The sequence below is a fragment of the Aythya ferina genome (genome assembly GCF_964211825.1).
Source record: "Aythya ferina genome assembly, chromosome: 9".
In the NCBI taxonomy this organism is placed as follows: domain Eukaryota; kingdom Metazoa; phylum Chordata; class Aves; order Anseriformes; family Anatidae; genus Aythya; species Aythya ferina.
In genome coordinates this window covers 25,629,203-25,646,641 of record NC_140305.1, presented here as the reverse complement: position 1 = coordinate 25,646,641, position 17,439 = coordinate 25,629,203, and the positions used below count along the sequence as shown (strand labels likewise).

At 38.2% G+C, this 17,439-nt stretch overlaps 1 protein-coding gene across 1 annotated transcript in view; it reads left to right on the top strand.

Annotated features, from left to right (window-relative positions):
- Window positions 1-17,439, top strand: part of LOC311441507 (uncharacterized protein) — a 34,803-nt gene that overhangs the window by 2,121 nt on the left and 15,243 nt on the right. The window contains exons 2-3 of the mRNA XM_084529757.1: window positions 11,921-11,979; window positions 12,187-12,278. Of these exons, the coding sequence (XP_084385883.1) occupies window positions 11,946-11,979; window positions 12,187-12,278 (126 nt within the window). The 5' untranslated portion in view covers window positions 11,921-11,945. The remainder of the gene's footprint in view (window positions 1-11,920; window positions 11,980-12,186; window positions 12,279-17,439) is intronic.

The following is a 17,439-nucleotide window of genomic DNA, read 5'->3' as shown; positions in this document are numbered from 1 at the left end:
GCTGGTCTTGTGCAGGAGCTGGTCACTGGGGTTTGCAGACTGTCAAAGCCTGGTCCTGCTAACATGCAAAATGCTCTCCTCCATCTTAGTTTTGACCTGAGATTTTGGGAGCTGAGTGTGTGAACTTCCATGTTGGTCTAGAAAAGGCAAGCCTGCGTATTGGCAAAACCACCAGTGTCTTGGAGCAGGCAGTCAGGGGTGAGTTGTTTGTTGTTTTGTTATTCCTTCCTTTTTCAAAGCCTGATATCTATAAGGTGGATGAAAACTCTTGGAGAAGACTGGCATACAGGAGAGCTAGTTAGCACCATTTAACCTTGGGACACCACCTCACCTCTGCACAAAGCTGCCTTACCTTTGGTGTCTGCAGGAGTCTGGAGTTTGAAAAAGAGAGTAGAGCTTCTTCTGTTGGAAGTCTACGTCCACCAGACAAAACCTTAGGACATTGTTTTAAATGCTGAGAGCAAGGAGAAATGCTGACATGACACACTGCTCTGTAGACTTAAATTGTGGAGTTTACAGAGGGTGAGTGACCTCTCCCTCTGTAGGTGGGGGAACAGAATGCTCCCTTAAAATCTTGCTGTGGAGCCAGATTCTTCACTTCACATACCCTCTACAATGAGGGATTCTTTTCACAAAATTTCATATTCAGCATCTCTGATAAAAACTGTGTTGTGAGTGCCTACTGAAGACAGATGCAGGTACTTAATAAGACAGCTCCAAAACAGTTTGTTCTATATATAAACATGAAGTCCCTCATTGCAAGTGGAGGTAACAAAATGGAGACTGAGTTTTTTTTTCAAACACACCAGCCTCAAGTTGAATTATAGCTTGTTGATAGGCTGAACAACAAACAGTGTGTTGGTAAAATAAAAGTAAAAGCCAGTAACTCTTCAGACCTGCACCATGTGTTTCTGCACAGAGTCTGTATCCTTCTTGCTTGCCTAGGATACTCTTCCAGATGCCTCACATAGCTATGGGTGGGCTAAATGTGGAATTCAATTTGAAATTTTAATTTAACCTAGAAATTTTAACAGTAACATTAATGGTAACTATAAAAGTGAATGGATTTCACCAAGGGCAAGAAGCTTGGCATCTGTATTAATTTTTTCATCTAATGCAAAGATTTTTTTTTGGAAATATTCCTGGAAACTCCCTGTCTTGAAGTAGTTCCTGGTAAAGATAAATTAAAGGTCCAGTTCTGTTGCATTTAACAAGCAGAGTAATGTTTTATGAGCATGAATAAATGATCAGTGAATTTCCTATGTTTTATTTTAAACATGTCTACGAGTTGGGAGAAATGAAAGAGCAGAGTGACAACTTTATTTATATTAAGTTTTAAAAATTTATTTTCATATGGAATCAATTTACATATTATGTTTTCAGTTCCCAGAGTATGATTGTCACTTCATGAACATTTAAATTTAATCACATTGAATGATTTATTGGCAAATTATACCTAAAAATTTAAATCCTTTTCCATGGATGGACCATGTTCTGACTCACTTTAGATGCCACACACAGGAGCCACCCTGTATCAGATTTTTTTTATTTGTTTTGTTTTAATGTGAAAGAGTGGACATTTCACTTAACCTACTTTTTAGTTTAGTTTTAATTTTAGTTTGGTTACTTAGTTTAATTTAAAAGCATACAATTTTTTTCTACTTACAGTTAGAAAGAAGACAAAGCATCAAAAAAAAACCCAGTATTATTCTTTTGTTTGTCTCAAAATTGCCTTTTAAGATTTGATTTCATGTTTTCAAAGGAAGGAAATATTTTAGTCCATCTGCCTTCTTGTCTTCCTTGCTGAGATTGTTGATTATTTTATGGACACTTGTCCACCAGCTGCTGGACTGACACCACCAATTAATCTAATTAATCTAATTTGTGCTCCTTACTAGCAGACACAGCAGACCCACATGGAGAAGAGGCAGCAATCTTGCTGTGAAGGGCTGCTGGTCCCCTTTGCCTCTCTCCTGGAAACATCAAGGTCCAGGACCTCAGTGAAATAGCAGAGGAGACCCTGAAAGAGGAAAAACAGCACAGAAGCTTTAAGTTTACATGATAAAAACCCTTGTGTTGTTGTGAACATGTTTCAAGTTTAATTTCACAAGTTCAGACGCATTTTCAAACAATTATCATCAGTATCTTGCTGTTGCATTCAAATTTGTCAGTACAGTTGACTCTAGCCAGTTTCTATAGAAGCAGATCATCTCTGTTTAGTCTTCACAAAATGATGTAAAAAGGGGAATGTCTGAAGTGATGCAATTAGTGATGTTTAAAACTACTTGTGGTAGTTTTAACACACACACCTGACATGCCATTAATGAGATCATTAAAAATATTCAAAAATTTTGTTTCATCTGAAAGTAGGAGTATTATTGTAAACTGCTCAAAAATAAATTAAAAATCTTTGAATATAGTAATATACTTTCAATATACTTTTAGTATAGTGTAGTAAATACTTTTAGTTTGGTATAGTAATGTACTTTTGTAATATGCTTTGAAAATACACAGAGAATTGTACTCCCTGACATGAGCTACAGAACAATGCATATGTGAAAGAAAAATATTAATACTTTAATCAAATTGAATGGCAGGCTCTAACTTCTCTCATCCATGGAAATATTTCATGTACAAACTGTGCAATTGCTTGCCATGGGAGTATACAGAAATCCTCTTAGGGATATTGTGATGTGGAGACTGCAGGTCCAAAAGTACAGCGATTCCTCCTTGTAAAAACACAGTCTTGCTGAGTCTATTGCTCAGTTTTGCTCTCAGAAATTCATAGAAGTCACCGGACTGATTGCTGCCTCAGTATGTGAGAGCCTCGCCTGGTTACCACGGCTGCTGCTCAGCGCCGTGGCCGTGCCAGACACAGCTCTGTGCGCTGGAGCAAGCTGGTGATCAATGGCTGCTCCTCACCACAGTGCTCCGGTGGAGTGAAGGGCAAGGAATCGGCTCGAACACACCTGGTCCCTGGCCCAAAGGGCAGCACCCTGTCTCTGAACGCGATGGCTATTCATTTGACAAAGCCTTCCCCATAATCTCTCGGCAGACTCTTGCAGCTAATCTCTCTATTGATTTTTGCTTAGAAACACCTACAGCTATTCAATCACTAATAAAATCTGAAGAGTTCAGTTTTTAAGATGTTTAACTCCTTTGGAGGTAAGGCTTATTTTTCGTCTGATGGGCAATCGAATGCCTCTGCTCGTTTCCAAGTACGGGGATCATACAGACGACTGACAACTGAGACAAAATCCACCCTACTGCACCAGCCCAGCGACTCTACTCAGTTTGGGCCTTTAGCCTTCACGCGTCCTCCTTTTCCTCATTCTACTTTTCCAGTTCTTGTGGTTCATTTTCCCAGTTTGACTGGGAGAAATTCTCCGGATATCTTTCTGAACCCACCTCTCTCTAGCAGTAGACACTGCATCAATACTGCATCATCAGTACTGTGTGGAGAAGATAGTGTGGAGGCAAACTTTCTGGTTGGCTTTTGATTTGTTTTTCTTGACTTCCTTTTTGTTACATCCCTCTTCTGCCCTCGGTCAGGCCGGCATGTCCCTCTCTGCCCAACTGGAGGTTTTTTTTGCCTGTGGCTCCTTGAAGAACTGCCACGAAGCAGCCAAGGTGAGACAAAGCCATAGGTGCAAGGGCTGGGGTGAGCGGCACAAGGGGGCTTCCAACCAGGGCAACCTCCCTGCATCTCCCATAATCTGCACTGGGAAAATCTCCAGACAACAAAGGCAGAGTCCACAGGGAAACAACACCACAGCATCTCTGTCTGGGGTAGAAATCATTGCTGAGAGAGTCAGCAGGCTTAGATGTGTAAACGGAAAGAATATGGGGAAACTTACTGCCTTCAGATATTTTTTCACCTTTAATTAAGGCCACTTTCTTTTTTAGTAAAAAATAATGTTTTATTTAATTGTAAGTCCTCTGGGCCCCTGGTGGAAAAGCTGTAATATTTCATTGCATAAATCACATACCCAAATCTATTTCTGATAATGCCTCCACTTTCTATTTATTCAAATGATGAAAGATGGTTTATTATGCCTAAGATAATTTTCTGACTTTTTTCTTCTAAGTTTTCTTAATGGGGTTGACATTTTAGACTAGGAAAAAAAAAAAAAAAAAGGAAAAAAAAGACCAACCACCAATAAATGGTTTTATTGGTTAAATCTCAATGTTATTTTTAAGCAAATAATGAATTACCTTGACTAATAACTGTAGAGCCAGACATGATTCATTCTCGTAATTAGGTTGACAGTCACCATCAATCCTGTAATTTCAGTTCACGTGGTTATAAAATTTTGTCTCCTTTTACAATATGAGATCTTACCAAGCTGTACCCCACAAAATATGCTGGGGCTTTGCCTTCAAATTCTGCTCTGCTCGTGGAGTCCTCAGAATAACTCCTGCAGTTATGGAGCTGTGGCCATGGGGGGTCAGCACCCAGACGAGGTTCAGGCCGGAGCCAAAGCACAGGGCGTATTGACAAGCTGGAATAGCTTTCAGCCTTTGCAGACCGTGGCTATTTTTGGAGAAGACCTAAGCTTAGGAAGTTTCGGATGCAAATCAATCACTCTTGGAGGAGCAAAGCACAGCCAAAGCACTTGTACTTGTTGAGCATGTGCCAGCAGCCCCCTGGGGGCCGAGGCAACATCATGCGCCATTTAATTACGGCACATGTGGTTGAAGAAAAGAAATTACCTGGTATGTGGTGAGAAACCTTCCTGTGTTCTAGGTAAGACAGATGGGTGGTTTCTCAAATGCTGGCCTTTATGACACTGAAACAAAAAGAAAAAAAAAATAATGCAAAGAATTTTTTATTTCTTCTTTTTAAGAAAACTGTATACCCAGCAATGATGTTGAATATTTGAAATAGATAGAAGTACTTGATTATAAAGAAATTGATTACAACCATTTTATTTCAGTAATTTCCCTTATTAAATATTTATTTTTAAGAAAAATATATCCATGTACATCAAGATGTTGTTAATTCTGTAGCTACAAATCTTGTAGCTGCCTTTGATCAGGCTCCCAGCAGTAAGAAGTTATTTGAACCTTCATGGGTGTTCCCATGGTAGCTTGCAAACTATTTGTCATATTGATGTGTAGGAATAAACAGTCATTTACCACCAAACTGTATGCCTCTTTTTAAAAAAAAAAAAAAAAAAAAAAAAAAAAAGATTGAGAGAATGTTGGTGAGTACTAACAGTACATAAGCATGTCACTTGATCACATGCTAGTGCTGGGAGCTGGCTGGCTGCGAGGCAGCCAACTTTCATTGCTCCCACTGCAAGAAGAAACACTCCTCTTGTAACAACTGGGTCACCTTCTCAACTCTGTTATTATTCTGTAGTTCACACTTTTGCTTGTTGACAGATTTAGAGCACTTTGTGAAAGCAATAATTGGCCTGGGAATGTAGCTGGCATGCTTCCGCAGAAAAGAGCTTGAATTAGATTGCCTTAGGTCTTTCATTAACTGTTAAAACTAACACAACGGGCTGCCACCAAAAGCGTGCCGAAATCCTGCTGCAGGAACCAGGAGGGCAGCATGCGCTGCTCCCCTCCCTGCCTGCACTGGAGTTTTTTGACAGCTATTGCAAGCACTAATATTTTTAGGAATCTACACAACGCTTCCCCTCCTGGCAGCTCCGGAGCATCCTTGGCTGCAGTAGGGGCTGCTTTGCTTGGGGGATCAGGCTGGCCCACCGAGGTGGCTTATTGCCCATCCGAGCATGTCAGCAAGAGTGCAGAGACCTGTTACCCATTGGGGGGACAGCCCACCATGGCGTGCAGGGGGTTTCCTTCTCTGCAGTGCTCCCCTTCTCTCATTGGGAAAGAAGACAAAGACATTTGGCCAGTAGTAAAGACCGTCAGATAGGTTTTGCTTTTTTTTTTTTTTTTTTTTTTAATACCGGCTATTTTATCTCCAAAAGAGTAAAATTGCCTTTCATGAATCTGTAGAAAGATGCTTCAGGAATTTAATGCAATAGGGTCATATTCTGGCTATTAATATTAATGCTTTAATCCTGGATTTGGAAGTGCGTTCTAGAATGAAACTAGAAAATTCTACACTTTTTGAAGACTTATTAATAATACAGGAGGAGCAAAATGTATCCCATTTGAGTTATATATGTGGAGAGCTCCTATCTGAAGAAGCATGTCTGAGATGATTCAAAAATTCTGAAAGAAATCCTATATGGGTAATCTTTAGATTTATTGTTAATTATTATCAAATAGGTACCTGAGGAGCTAAAGATCTTTATCTGTGCAATTGCTGTACCTTTCAAAATGAAGACAGATTGGATAGAAGGCAATGGAAGGGTAAAAATAGAATTATTATGTAAAATTGTTTCGGAAAGAAAATAAAGTGTTTTTCCATTTCAGACATCCCAGTTTGTTCCGTTTGCTGTGATTATCTTTCCTCTGGAAGAAAAAAAATCAACTGATTATACACCTTATGCCTGGTTTCATTCACGGAAAGTAATTATAGGAAATTAATTTCCCTCATTAGGTTGTATAACTCAATATTAAATTACTGAAATGATCTAGGGAAGGCAAGGTAGAATCATCATTAGATATTAATGTATGTCAGTAAGAAAGCCTGGAAGTTTATTGTTTCTGTCAGTTGGGAGAATTTTGTTAAGGTGTCTGATTTGAAGGATGGTCTATAAAGTCCCTAATAAATATCCTTACACTGGAACACTTAAACATTTTAAGACTGCTATAGTATTACCCTCACAGATATGCAGATATGAGTGAATTAAAACTAATTAAAAGCCCTTTGGTTAGGCCATGTCTCTAACTCAGAGAAAAAAAAAAAAGTCCTTTATTCAGGAAAATCATATATATAAAATATAATTTGTCCTGAAGTGCTCCTGAGACCTATCTTACTCAAACAATAGGAACAACCAAATAAGAAAACCAAACCAAACAAGAGTTAATCCAGAATATATTTCTGGAATTTTTTAGAAGGAAATAAAACACAAATATTACTTGTGATCACATTTGGGAGTGAATTTGTATTGAATCTGTATTGGTATCAGTAAGCTTTGTAAAGTCATATATCATAGAATCATAGAATATCCTGAGCTGGAAGGGACCCTTAAGGATCATCAAGTCCAACTCTTGACACCACACAGGTCTACCCAAAAGTTCATACCATGTGACTAAGTGCACAGTCCAATCTCTTCTTAAATTCAGACAGGCTCAGTGCAGTGACAACCCTGGGGAGCCTGTTCCAGTGTGCAACCACCCTCTCTGTGAAGAACCCCCTCCTGACATCAAGCCTAAATTTCCCCTGCCTCACCTTAACCCCGTTCCCGCGGGTCCTGTCACTGACCACTGTCAACTTACATTACAACTTACTATATGTAAGTTGTAATGTAACCTTGTTAACCATTGTTCCTGGGGAAGAACAGATGTTTATACTGGTGGTTCAGCAAGTAAAACTAAAGTAGTAAATTAAAGCAAAAGTAGTGATTTATATTTTATTAAAGAAAATAAGACCCCAGGTTTGCTGTCAGCCGTCTGTGACATACAATATAAATATCTTCTGCGTGTTAAATACTTCAACCCATCAACACAGAGGCGGGGTGTATGATAAACTATTCAAAATCTTATCTGACATAACAGTTGAGATTGCGTGTATATACCTATAATTAGGTCCCCAGAAATTTTATACTCATGTTTTTAAATATTTTTCATAAATAATAAATAAATACCAGCATAAAATAATTATTCCTGGCTTAGAAATTATCATGTAATGTATTTACATGATCCCAATGTATTTACTGAGATGGAATCTGATCCTGAAAGTTATCTAGTTATGCAATGACTTTGATTTTAATAAGTGATTTGCACATGGAAGTACATTATTAAAATTTTCAAGTCCTTCCTAAAGATTCTCCTGGTAAGGGTTTTCTACTCCAATAGCCCTTGTTGGGCTTTTCAACAAAGAGATTAATAGTTATTTTTTGGGCTTTGGAGAGAGTCTTTGTTAGAAGTCTTTCAGAATAAATATTATGAAAGCTACCGTGTTGTAAGGCAGTTTCATTGCAGATGAAGAGGTGTCGTGAAAAATGAGGAAAAAATTATCCTCACAGCAAGACACAATGAAGAGGTTCCATTACTAATAGTGAGATCACAGCATTTGTAACATACAAATATCCTAATATTTGACAAAGGTAGACAATGTTAGAGGAAATTAAAAATGCAAGGCAAAAAGTCAGTGCAGAGGCTGATATACTCATTGCTAACAATCACACTCACACATATGTTTGGACATCAGTACAGGATCCTTATTCAACGTGCACCAGTTTTCAAACCAGCCATCAAAGTTTGTGTGCACAAGCATAAACACTGCAGTACAGACCAGGAAATAGATGCTATTCTGCTGACGAAAGCTAGGTGCTCATCCAGAATATTACATTAATTGCTATTCAGTCTGTCAGAAAGAAAAAATATAAATATATAGAAAAAATAATATTGAGGCATTTAAGGAATACTGAGGCAGGCACTGTGAAACACTGGATTTCTCAGAAGACGGCTGCAAGAGCTGAGTGAAAAGATTGAGGTAAGCTGTTCAAGACAAGAAATAAATCAAAGAGGGTATGCTTAAGTTATATTTTCCAGTAATAAACCTGCTGCTGAGAGTAAACTATGTGCTGATATTTGCTCTTTTAATAATACAACGAGAACAGTAAGTGGTCAAGCACACAATTTAATGTAGGAGAAATACCAACACATTCCAAAAAAAGAACCCCACCAGTATTGAAACCCTTTGCTGTAAGCCTATGTACATCAAGACCCAAAACTGAACTGGGACGGAAAGCAATACCTGGATGCCTGGATCTGTCTTCAGTTCTTTTGAAGAAATATGCATCAGTGGTCTTCCAGGCACATTGCACCCTCCAGAACTGGGTTGGTGGCTAATTTCCTCTGAGGAAAAAATAAAAATAAAATAAAATAAAATAAAATAAAATAAAATAAAATAAAATAAAATAAAATAAAATAAAATAAAATAAATAAAATAAGATAAGATAAGATAAAATAAAATAAAATAAAATAAAATAAAATAAAATAAAATAAAATAAAATAAAATAAAAGTTTGACTGCACTTGCCTGTGACTGGGGAACTTCTAATTTTCTCTAATAGATTTGTCATTGCCCACCAGAAGGGATAGTGAGGTGTCCATGACTGTGCTGTAGCAAGGAAATTCTTTTATCCTGTGATATATTTCTTGAATAGGAATAGTAGGTTTGGTTTATATGTAGACTGACACCATATTCATTTAACTGTAACAGAAATGCTGATATTGGGAGCAAAGATTTGCACAAATTCAAATATCTTATATTTCTTCCTTTCATTCGCATTTAGATGGAACTGTAAAAAGTAAGCTAGCCAAATATAAATTGCAAATCGGCAAAATTTGAGTTTGGTGTTTCAAACTTGGGTTACAGGCAACCCTTGACTGTAAGGAACTGCTTGCCATTAACATGTTACCAGACCAGTGTTGTTAAAACCTTGCCACTAGCTTAGAGAGAAAATGGAAGTGATTTCCATGCTCCCGAGTATATAAATCTCCTTACTAACTCCTTTCTGCTCAAGTGACTTCTCATTGGGACTCATAAACCTACTTCATGAGATCAAGCTTGTGGTTCTTTCCTTTGAAGAGAACAGGCTGCTCACTACAGGATGTCCACCCTTAATCCCAGCCCCAGGTCACACCAGGACCACAGTGAGTCACACAGGCCAAAATTTTAATCACTGGATGTGGAAGGGTAGCTACTGAGATCCAAAAGATCCAAAAAACAACAACAACAACAACAACAACAACAACAACAACAACAACAACAAAAAAAAAAAACAGACTGTTTTAGCATAAAATTCCATCAGTAAAATTCAGGACCTTTATGCACATGGCACTGGAGTGCCACAGATTTCCAAGGATAAAACAAATTTTGCAGTGGGTTTGCAGACACATATCTGAGAGAAATAGCCATTCCCTTGTTAAACTGCTGCCTAAAATCTTAGTAAAGAACCAGGACTTCCATGACAGGAGTACAAGGAAAAAAAGAAGAAGAAGAAAAAAAAAAAAGATACTTTTGACAGTAAAAGGTAGGGGAATGACAGAATTGAACTTGAGGTCTAAAAGTCCTTGCAGGAAGGGAGAAGCTTATTAGTGATCTTACATTGCAGTAAATAATGACAGAGCTTCAAGAAAAACAGATTTTGCTGAATATGCTTTTCAGTGTAAGAAATGAAGCCACAAGTCAAGAGTAGAACATTAAATATACATAAATAGTGAGAGCTGGGAATAAAAAAAAAAAAGTAAAAGACAAGTTAGTGTGTTACATAAAACATGAACAAATGGTTAGCAGTGTTTTACAGTTAAAAGGAGAAATTTTGCTTAGCCTGTGTGGGACGTCCTTCTTCATTTTTGAAATCTATGGCATGGATGGTTACCATATTCATTCATCTGTTAAATAGGTGCACACACATTTCATATGGTCAAGTATCACAATAAGAACTTCTCAGGCTGGGACAAGACATAAACCATGACATTTTCACTCTTTCAAAATTCTGGGCTTTTACTGGACAATGCTTTTAACCAAAGGTTCTGTTAGTGCTAACTTGGAGGATTCTGCATATCTTAAAGTATTCACATAATATACATATATCTGAATTTGAAGCTAAGAGTACCTTTATGCTCATATTTGAACATCTCATAACTTAACTACAAACAACTTTATGAACTTTATGTTCTGTATCATCGTGAAGCGTGTTTGACCACAGGCAATGACAAGCCCATACGAATATGGATAATTTATTTATTTATTTACTTATTTATTTATTAATTAAGGGTTTTTAATATTGCTGCCTTGCTTTTAGTAAGGTAGACATTTAGACTCTTGCTTAGACTCCTAGCCTTCAGTCTGGGTTGAAAAACTCTCAGGTAAAAATATTGACTTGTATATTTGCTACCACAGGTAAAGTATACAGATGTTTTCTAATCTAATGCCTTGATTTTGACAGCTTAATAAATAAATAAAAGATTTTATTTATTTATTTATTTTTGCTACTTCAACAATGGTTAAAAGAGCAAAAGAGATAGAAACTTAAAAGATGTAGAAAGATTGAATTAAAGTATTTCCCAGCATTTTGATGAGATTTGACCATTACAAAGAATAACTCATTTTGCAGCAATTGTGGACAACTAGATTCAACTGAAGCTGAAACTGTTCCACTGGGAAATGTGCTAAAAGAAAGGAGGAGTCAGAGTTCTTTATTTGTGCAAATAAGGGAGGTGAAAACCTTATATTCCTTAGAATCACCCCCTAGGACTTGTTCCTGCAGGATATTTTTCACAGAACCCATATAGGTTTACTAAGGTGCCCAGGCAATTTAAAAAAAAAAACACCTGCTTGTTATCAGCATTTTCTCTTGGACCAATATAAGCATCCTGGTAGTAAGAATCTCTTTTGCAGGATTAGATTTAGGCTGCAGAAGGCTGTTCTGTGTTTCACCTTTGTTGCTGCTTCACAATGCAGTGGGACAACTTTCCCTTCCAGACCCAGCTCTTTTATAGCATATTCCCAGGGTGCCACTTGAGGCGTGTCATGGAAAAGGTTTGTAAATCCTTTGAATGGTTTATAACTTGGTTGGAAATTTTCCCTTCTTTTCTTTCATGTCTTCTCATTTCCATTTTATTCACCAAGAATCCTTAAACAAATGTGGATATTCTGCATTGTTCTCAGAATTATTTACTGCCCTTATTAAAATTTTGTCACATGAATGAAGAGTTTAATTCATCCCTAATCATATATCAAATGGCAAGCTATTCTATCTCTGCAACCTTTAGAGTGCTCTGTAATTGGATTAACTTGCAATTGTTCCCTCCTTGTGCAGCCTCAGCAACCTGCGAGGAAGGGAAATGGTTGGTCAATGGAAACACAGCATTTGGAAAGGTTAGTGTGGTTAGTCAGACCTGGGTTTTGTTCTGCCTGCTTGCTAAATCAAGCATGGAGATTATTTTTTTTTTCCTGTTTTATCCTCATGAATCAAATTTGAAAAAGACCAAACCCAGGACCAGCACAAATCAATCGGTGTGGTCATGGCTGTAACAAGAAGGATAAATAGTGACGGATGCTTTTTTTCTCTGCTTTGTATTTCAGGTGTGTGTTTGCTACTAATTAAAACTCATTGCCTGGGCTCCAGCTGGTGGCATTACAAATGGGAGGAGGGCTCCTGCAGCACGGTAGCTAAGGTAATGTCTGTTTGAATTTGGAAATGTTCAACCTATTTCAAATACCAGATAAAGTATTTTATAGCATATGATCATTGGGAACACTTGAAAGTGACTTTCCATGTCAGAACACTCTTTCAGTGCATTGAAAGAGACATTAAAATGAACGGGAAAGCCCTGGGCACCCCTGCTGACCTGCCTCAGAGCCACGCACAGGATGGCTGCTGAAGCAAACAGGTACCAGAGTCCCGGCTTTTGTCGAACTAGAAGACATGCCCCCTGTCCCTGAGTGCTGTTAGTGGGTACTGGTGATTGAAGGATGCTGGTGATGGAAGCTTGGCTGTGTCTCTCTGTCCCCATCAGCTGCAGGAAGGCAAGGTGGTTGCTTCTCAAGTGGGCAGGGCTGGGGCGATCCCTTCTCAGCCCCCAGTGCGTGGAGGGACAGACGGGTGGGTGAGGTGTGGGACCGCTCTCCTCCCACCTAACTCCGCAACCTGGCTTTGTGCTGCTCTGGGCATGTCCCAGTGCTCCTCTGGCAATCGTGTTAGGTGTTTCCTACGTGCTTATAGGTATATTTGTCTGTTTACAAGCTACTGGCTGTAGGCTCCTTTAAATAACAGCGCATGGAAACAATTAATTGGCATCATACACATTCATATTTTACAGCTACAACATATAGGCTGTGTCTCTTGTACATGCAGTATAAGAACTATTTCAGCCCTGATGCAGAAGGAGTTCTCATATTAAATCGTGGTACTCCGCTAGGGACATTCATGTACTGTAAAGTGTCTTCAGGATCTCTGTGCTGTTACCCTTCAAACATCAAAGTTACACCCCAAACAAGGCTGCTCTTTCTAAGAACACACTGAAACATCCTGACTTCAGTTCTACAAGTATTTCCCTCCTGATCTGAACACGGAGTGTATTAGTGACTGACTGAGGGTAAAGCTCTGAATATTTCAGTGCAGCCTCAAGCCCAGTAGTCACATTCAGTGAAATCATCTGCTTAACTGCGTGCTGGTTGTGTTTGACTACATAATTAGGAGAGATGGTAAAATACTTAAGTGCTTCTGGTCATCTTTTTCTCCAAGTTGTTTTGTACTAAATTTATCTTCAGCGTTGTGCTCTAGGCTGCTACAGGACAGGCTAGGGACCCTTTTTAGAGCACAGCCCTGATTTCACCACAGATGAGCCTACATGTTGGAAGTTTTTTCTAGGCTAATTGGACAAACAATGACACTTTGAAAAATTAGAGGTTTTGAAAGTTCTAAAATTAGTCCTGGGATATTTTTGCTCCCTCCTCATTCAACAGCAGCTTGATCTGAAAAGCTCTTCCCTTGCTGTGCTGTGATGGCATTTCTTTGGGCATGGTTAGTGCAAGGGAAGTGCTCTGGAAACCCAACTCCAGCATGCTCCGCCTCTTCTCAAGGGAAAAGTATTTTCTTTACCTACACCCATTTCAGTTAATAAATAAAATTCTACTTTTTCAAAATGAAAACCCTCAATACTCAAAATAGGTGAAGCCTCTTCCTCTGTTTGTGTCCCATGTGAGCCCTATTGAGGGCTGCAGTGATGCAAAAGGATGATGATCCCATTTATCTGGGGGTAATTTAAGAAATAATCCAGTCAGCATATTTTTCCAAACATAGCTTTTTCTTTTCATTTAAAAGTGTGTAATTTCATAAACTCAACTCAGTAGAATATTGTGCAGTGCAAAATGATTCCACTTACATGGAGTTTTGTTGGTCCCCTTTTAAATGTTTCCATTCAAGGAGGAGTTTTTTTATCAGGTGGTTTAATATGTGATAGTGGTCTATGATTTTTATTCTCAGGTTCTGTCCTTTTCTTCCTTTTGCTTCAGTTTGTCCAATATGGGTGTTTCCTTAGAAACCCTGGCTGTCAGATGCCATTGTAAAAATGACATTGGGCTGTCATTTGGGGGAGGTAATTGTTACAGAAGCAGTGTTTTCTGCATTGGCTTTAGTCCTCTTGTTGACAGCTGTTAGCTTTCCTCAAAATTTAGGAGAGGGAGGAACATGTCTCTGCTTTCCTTTTCATACCTTGCTGAGAAAGACCATTGCTCCGAGGAGCACATCAGTATTATGTGGAGTTATAAGGAGTAGATCAGTGCTATGCGGAGTTCCAGCTTCCTAAATTGCTGGGCTGTGCTCCTGATGCAGGACGAATTTAGGAGACTGCTTTCATGACAACAGAGTTGCATAACTCTTGTGAGTTAGTGTACAAGCTCTGCCAGGGGTGATATTTTATCAAACCTCATGACAAAACTCTCTGAAAGCTATCAAACTCCTATTGAGCGATTAAAAATTGATATTGTGCTTGGCCAGACATAAGCTGGGGCTGTCTTTTGTATTCACGTATGTAAGTTATAGTACTTAGAAACTTCCAGAAGATTTTATGAGCCATTGGTTTCCTGAGCTGTGATCACCTGTAGGTCCTGCACTAGCATGAGTCGTGAGGATGCTAAAAATATCTGAGTATTCCTGCTGAGCCTTTCTCTTTACAGGAGGAAATATGGTACCTGGGGATCTCACACTGATTTGCTATAGGCTTCATATAGTCAGCCTAAATTTGCATAACTGGAAATGGTTACTCTGTTTTGGTAAAGGTCTTTCCCATTCTTTTCCTATCAATATGTGAATTTCACTTAGAATTTTAAATATATTTATATTTATTGGAAATTTAACTCCTTTGTTTTTTTCTGTTGTTACTAGTTGATTTTTTAAAAGTTCGAATCTGTGACCATCAGGTACTTTGCCATAATCTAGAAAATTTTTGCCATTGACCATGTATACATCTTATTCATTTGTATTTTATAATAGCCCATAAAGGGTTGGATTAATAAGATATTAGTCAGATTCCAGCTCTAAATGAGCCCTCCATGCCTTCAATGTGATACTTGAGATATCCTTGAAAGAGCAAAATCTCACTGGAAATCATAGTATGGAATAAACCTGGAAATTCACTGTACAGGCAGGAGAAGCTGCTGGAGAAAAGCACTTCATCAGAGCCCATAGTAGCCGCAAACATGAAATATGTAAATATTTGTAAAGGTAGACTGCATGCAGGGGATGAATTAAATGTCTGAAACATGCTACCCTGAGGAACAAGCAGGGTAATAGGTGGTCCCAGGGGTTTTCTTATGCTTGTAAATGTGAGCCAGTTATACCAGCAAAAGCATGGTGGTGTAATGGTGCAGCTATGGCTGGAGCCAGGTTTTGTTACCTTACTCATTCCAAATAATGAATTTTTCACAACTTCAGAAGAAATTCTTAAGGAATAAGACACCACAAGCATGATTAGTGTTTAACTGCATACCTTTATATGACACGAGGATGCAGCCCAGTCTCTGAGAATTTAAAAATAAATTGAATAGCAGTATTTCTCATTTAATACCTCCATATATACAGAAATTCTAGAAAACCTCATATATTCAAATCTGTATAACAATTTCAGAACAGTTGAAAAAAACAACACCCTACCATCTACCCAAGAATTGCCATGCTGAGCCAGGCTGGAAGTACTCTTATTTTAACCTCTGTTTCTGATGGTGGCTCCATAGGGGGGTGTGAGAAACCCATCACAAGCAACGAGGGAATGATTTTCTCCAGGGAAATGTTTTTTTTCCTTACCTGATCAGTTAGCAACTGACCTCTGGCCTGAAGCATAAGGCTTTCTATCTTTGATACAATTATTTTTATCCTAGGTAATGCAAAATCTCAGACCTTTCTAAAAGCCTAAGAAAACAGATACACCTTGCAATGTCCCTACAGTACAAAAAGGAGAGTAAAGCATATTTCTTTCTTTCAGCTCTTCCTTAGCAGAAAATTCAGATCAGAAAGAACCTGAGAAAAATACTTGAGGAAAGGTCACTCTACCAAACTTCTTTGAAACTCAGATAAAAGAATAATGATAATTCCATTGTAGAGTAGCAATAGATTCTTTAATTCAATCCCATAAAACAGAGCCTCTCCAGGGGACTTTTCAGCTACAGACCACACAGAGGCTTGCCCACCCACGCCAAACGTAGGAAGTTTCTGTGCCAGGAGAGGCGATGATGGTGGCACCTCGAGCTGCCTGTGCTGCACAGCCAATGCCAACCTGTCAGCATGGTGAGAAAGGATGTGATGATTTTTTAGGGTGATGGTAGGGGAAAAACTTCATGAACAGGGTGATGCTGAGGAAAAATGATTCTATTCCAGAAGTGTGATAGAGAGCTTTAAATAAAATAAGTAAAGTAAATAACAGCTGCTTTAGACATACTTAAATTATTTGTGCGTTTTTTTTTTTTTTTTTTTTTTTTTTTTTTTTTTTTTTTTTTTAAACACTTGTTTAAATTGAAAGGGCTTATAAACCTTTGGCTGTCCTGCCCATCCTGTTGGGATGGCAAATAGAGCAGTGATGCAGTGCCAGCCCTGCTGGTTGGATGTGGTGAGGCAGAGTGACAGATCTGTTATTTCTCATTTGGATAGTTAAATTCTGTACTTTCCTACATTATAAATCTAAATTATTTTAAATATTAAAGCTTCAGTTCCTGTGGCACAAAATCTATGCCAGTGTTATTTGGTCAAATCCAATGTCCTCTATTTATGTTTATTTTTTAACAGAGCAATAAGGGTCAATTCTGTTCTGTGACAAAGTTCATTTTTCTGTGAGTAGACATTGATGGAATAAGATACAAAGGGCTTCAACCTTATCACTCTGAAAAGGTCTCTCTTATTATAGTGCAAATATTATGAATTCTTTCAATTTTTTTCCTTCTCTTTGAATTAGAAAACACCAAGTGCAGCTATCTTTGGCTCTCTTGTCTGACATGGCTTTGCAAGTCTGTAAATTTTCTTTCAAATTAGTAGATCGAGTTTTCTTATCAACCCTTAGCCAGTTGCAATTACTGTCACTCTTTTCAGCTGAGTTAATAGGTTTGTGTCAACTAAACAGAACTTTTTGTCATAAATTGGGATTTTACTGAGTGCCCTGAGCTCACTGATATTGTTTTAAACATAAGAACTGTTTTAGAAGTAGAGGTGGCAGTTGTAGCTAAACTTTGATATTTGACTTCACAAATTGCACTGGACAATTCAACAAAAGCTGAGTGTATAAAGGATTATACTTCCCTCGCTTTTCTGAGGGATAACATTTTTGCAGAGTAACAGTTTAAAGTAGA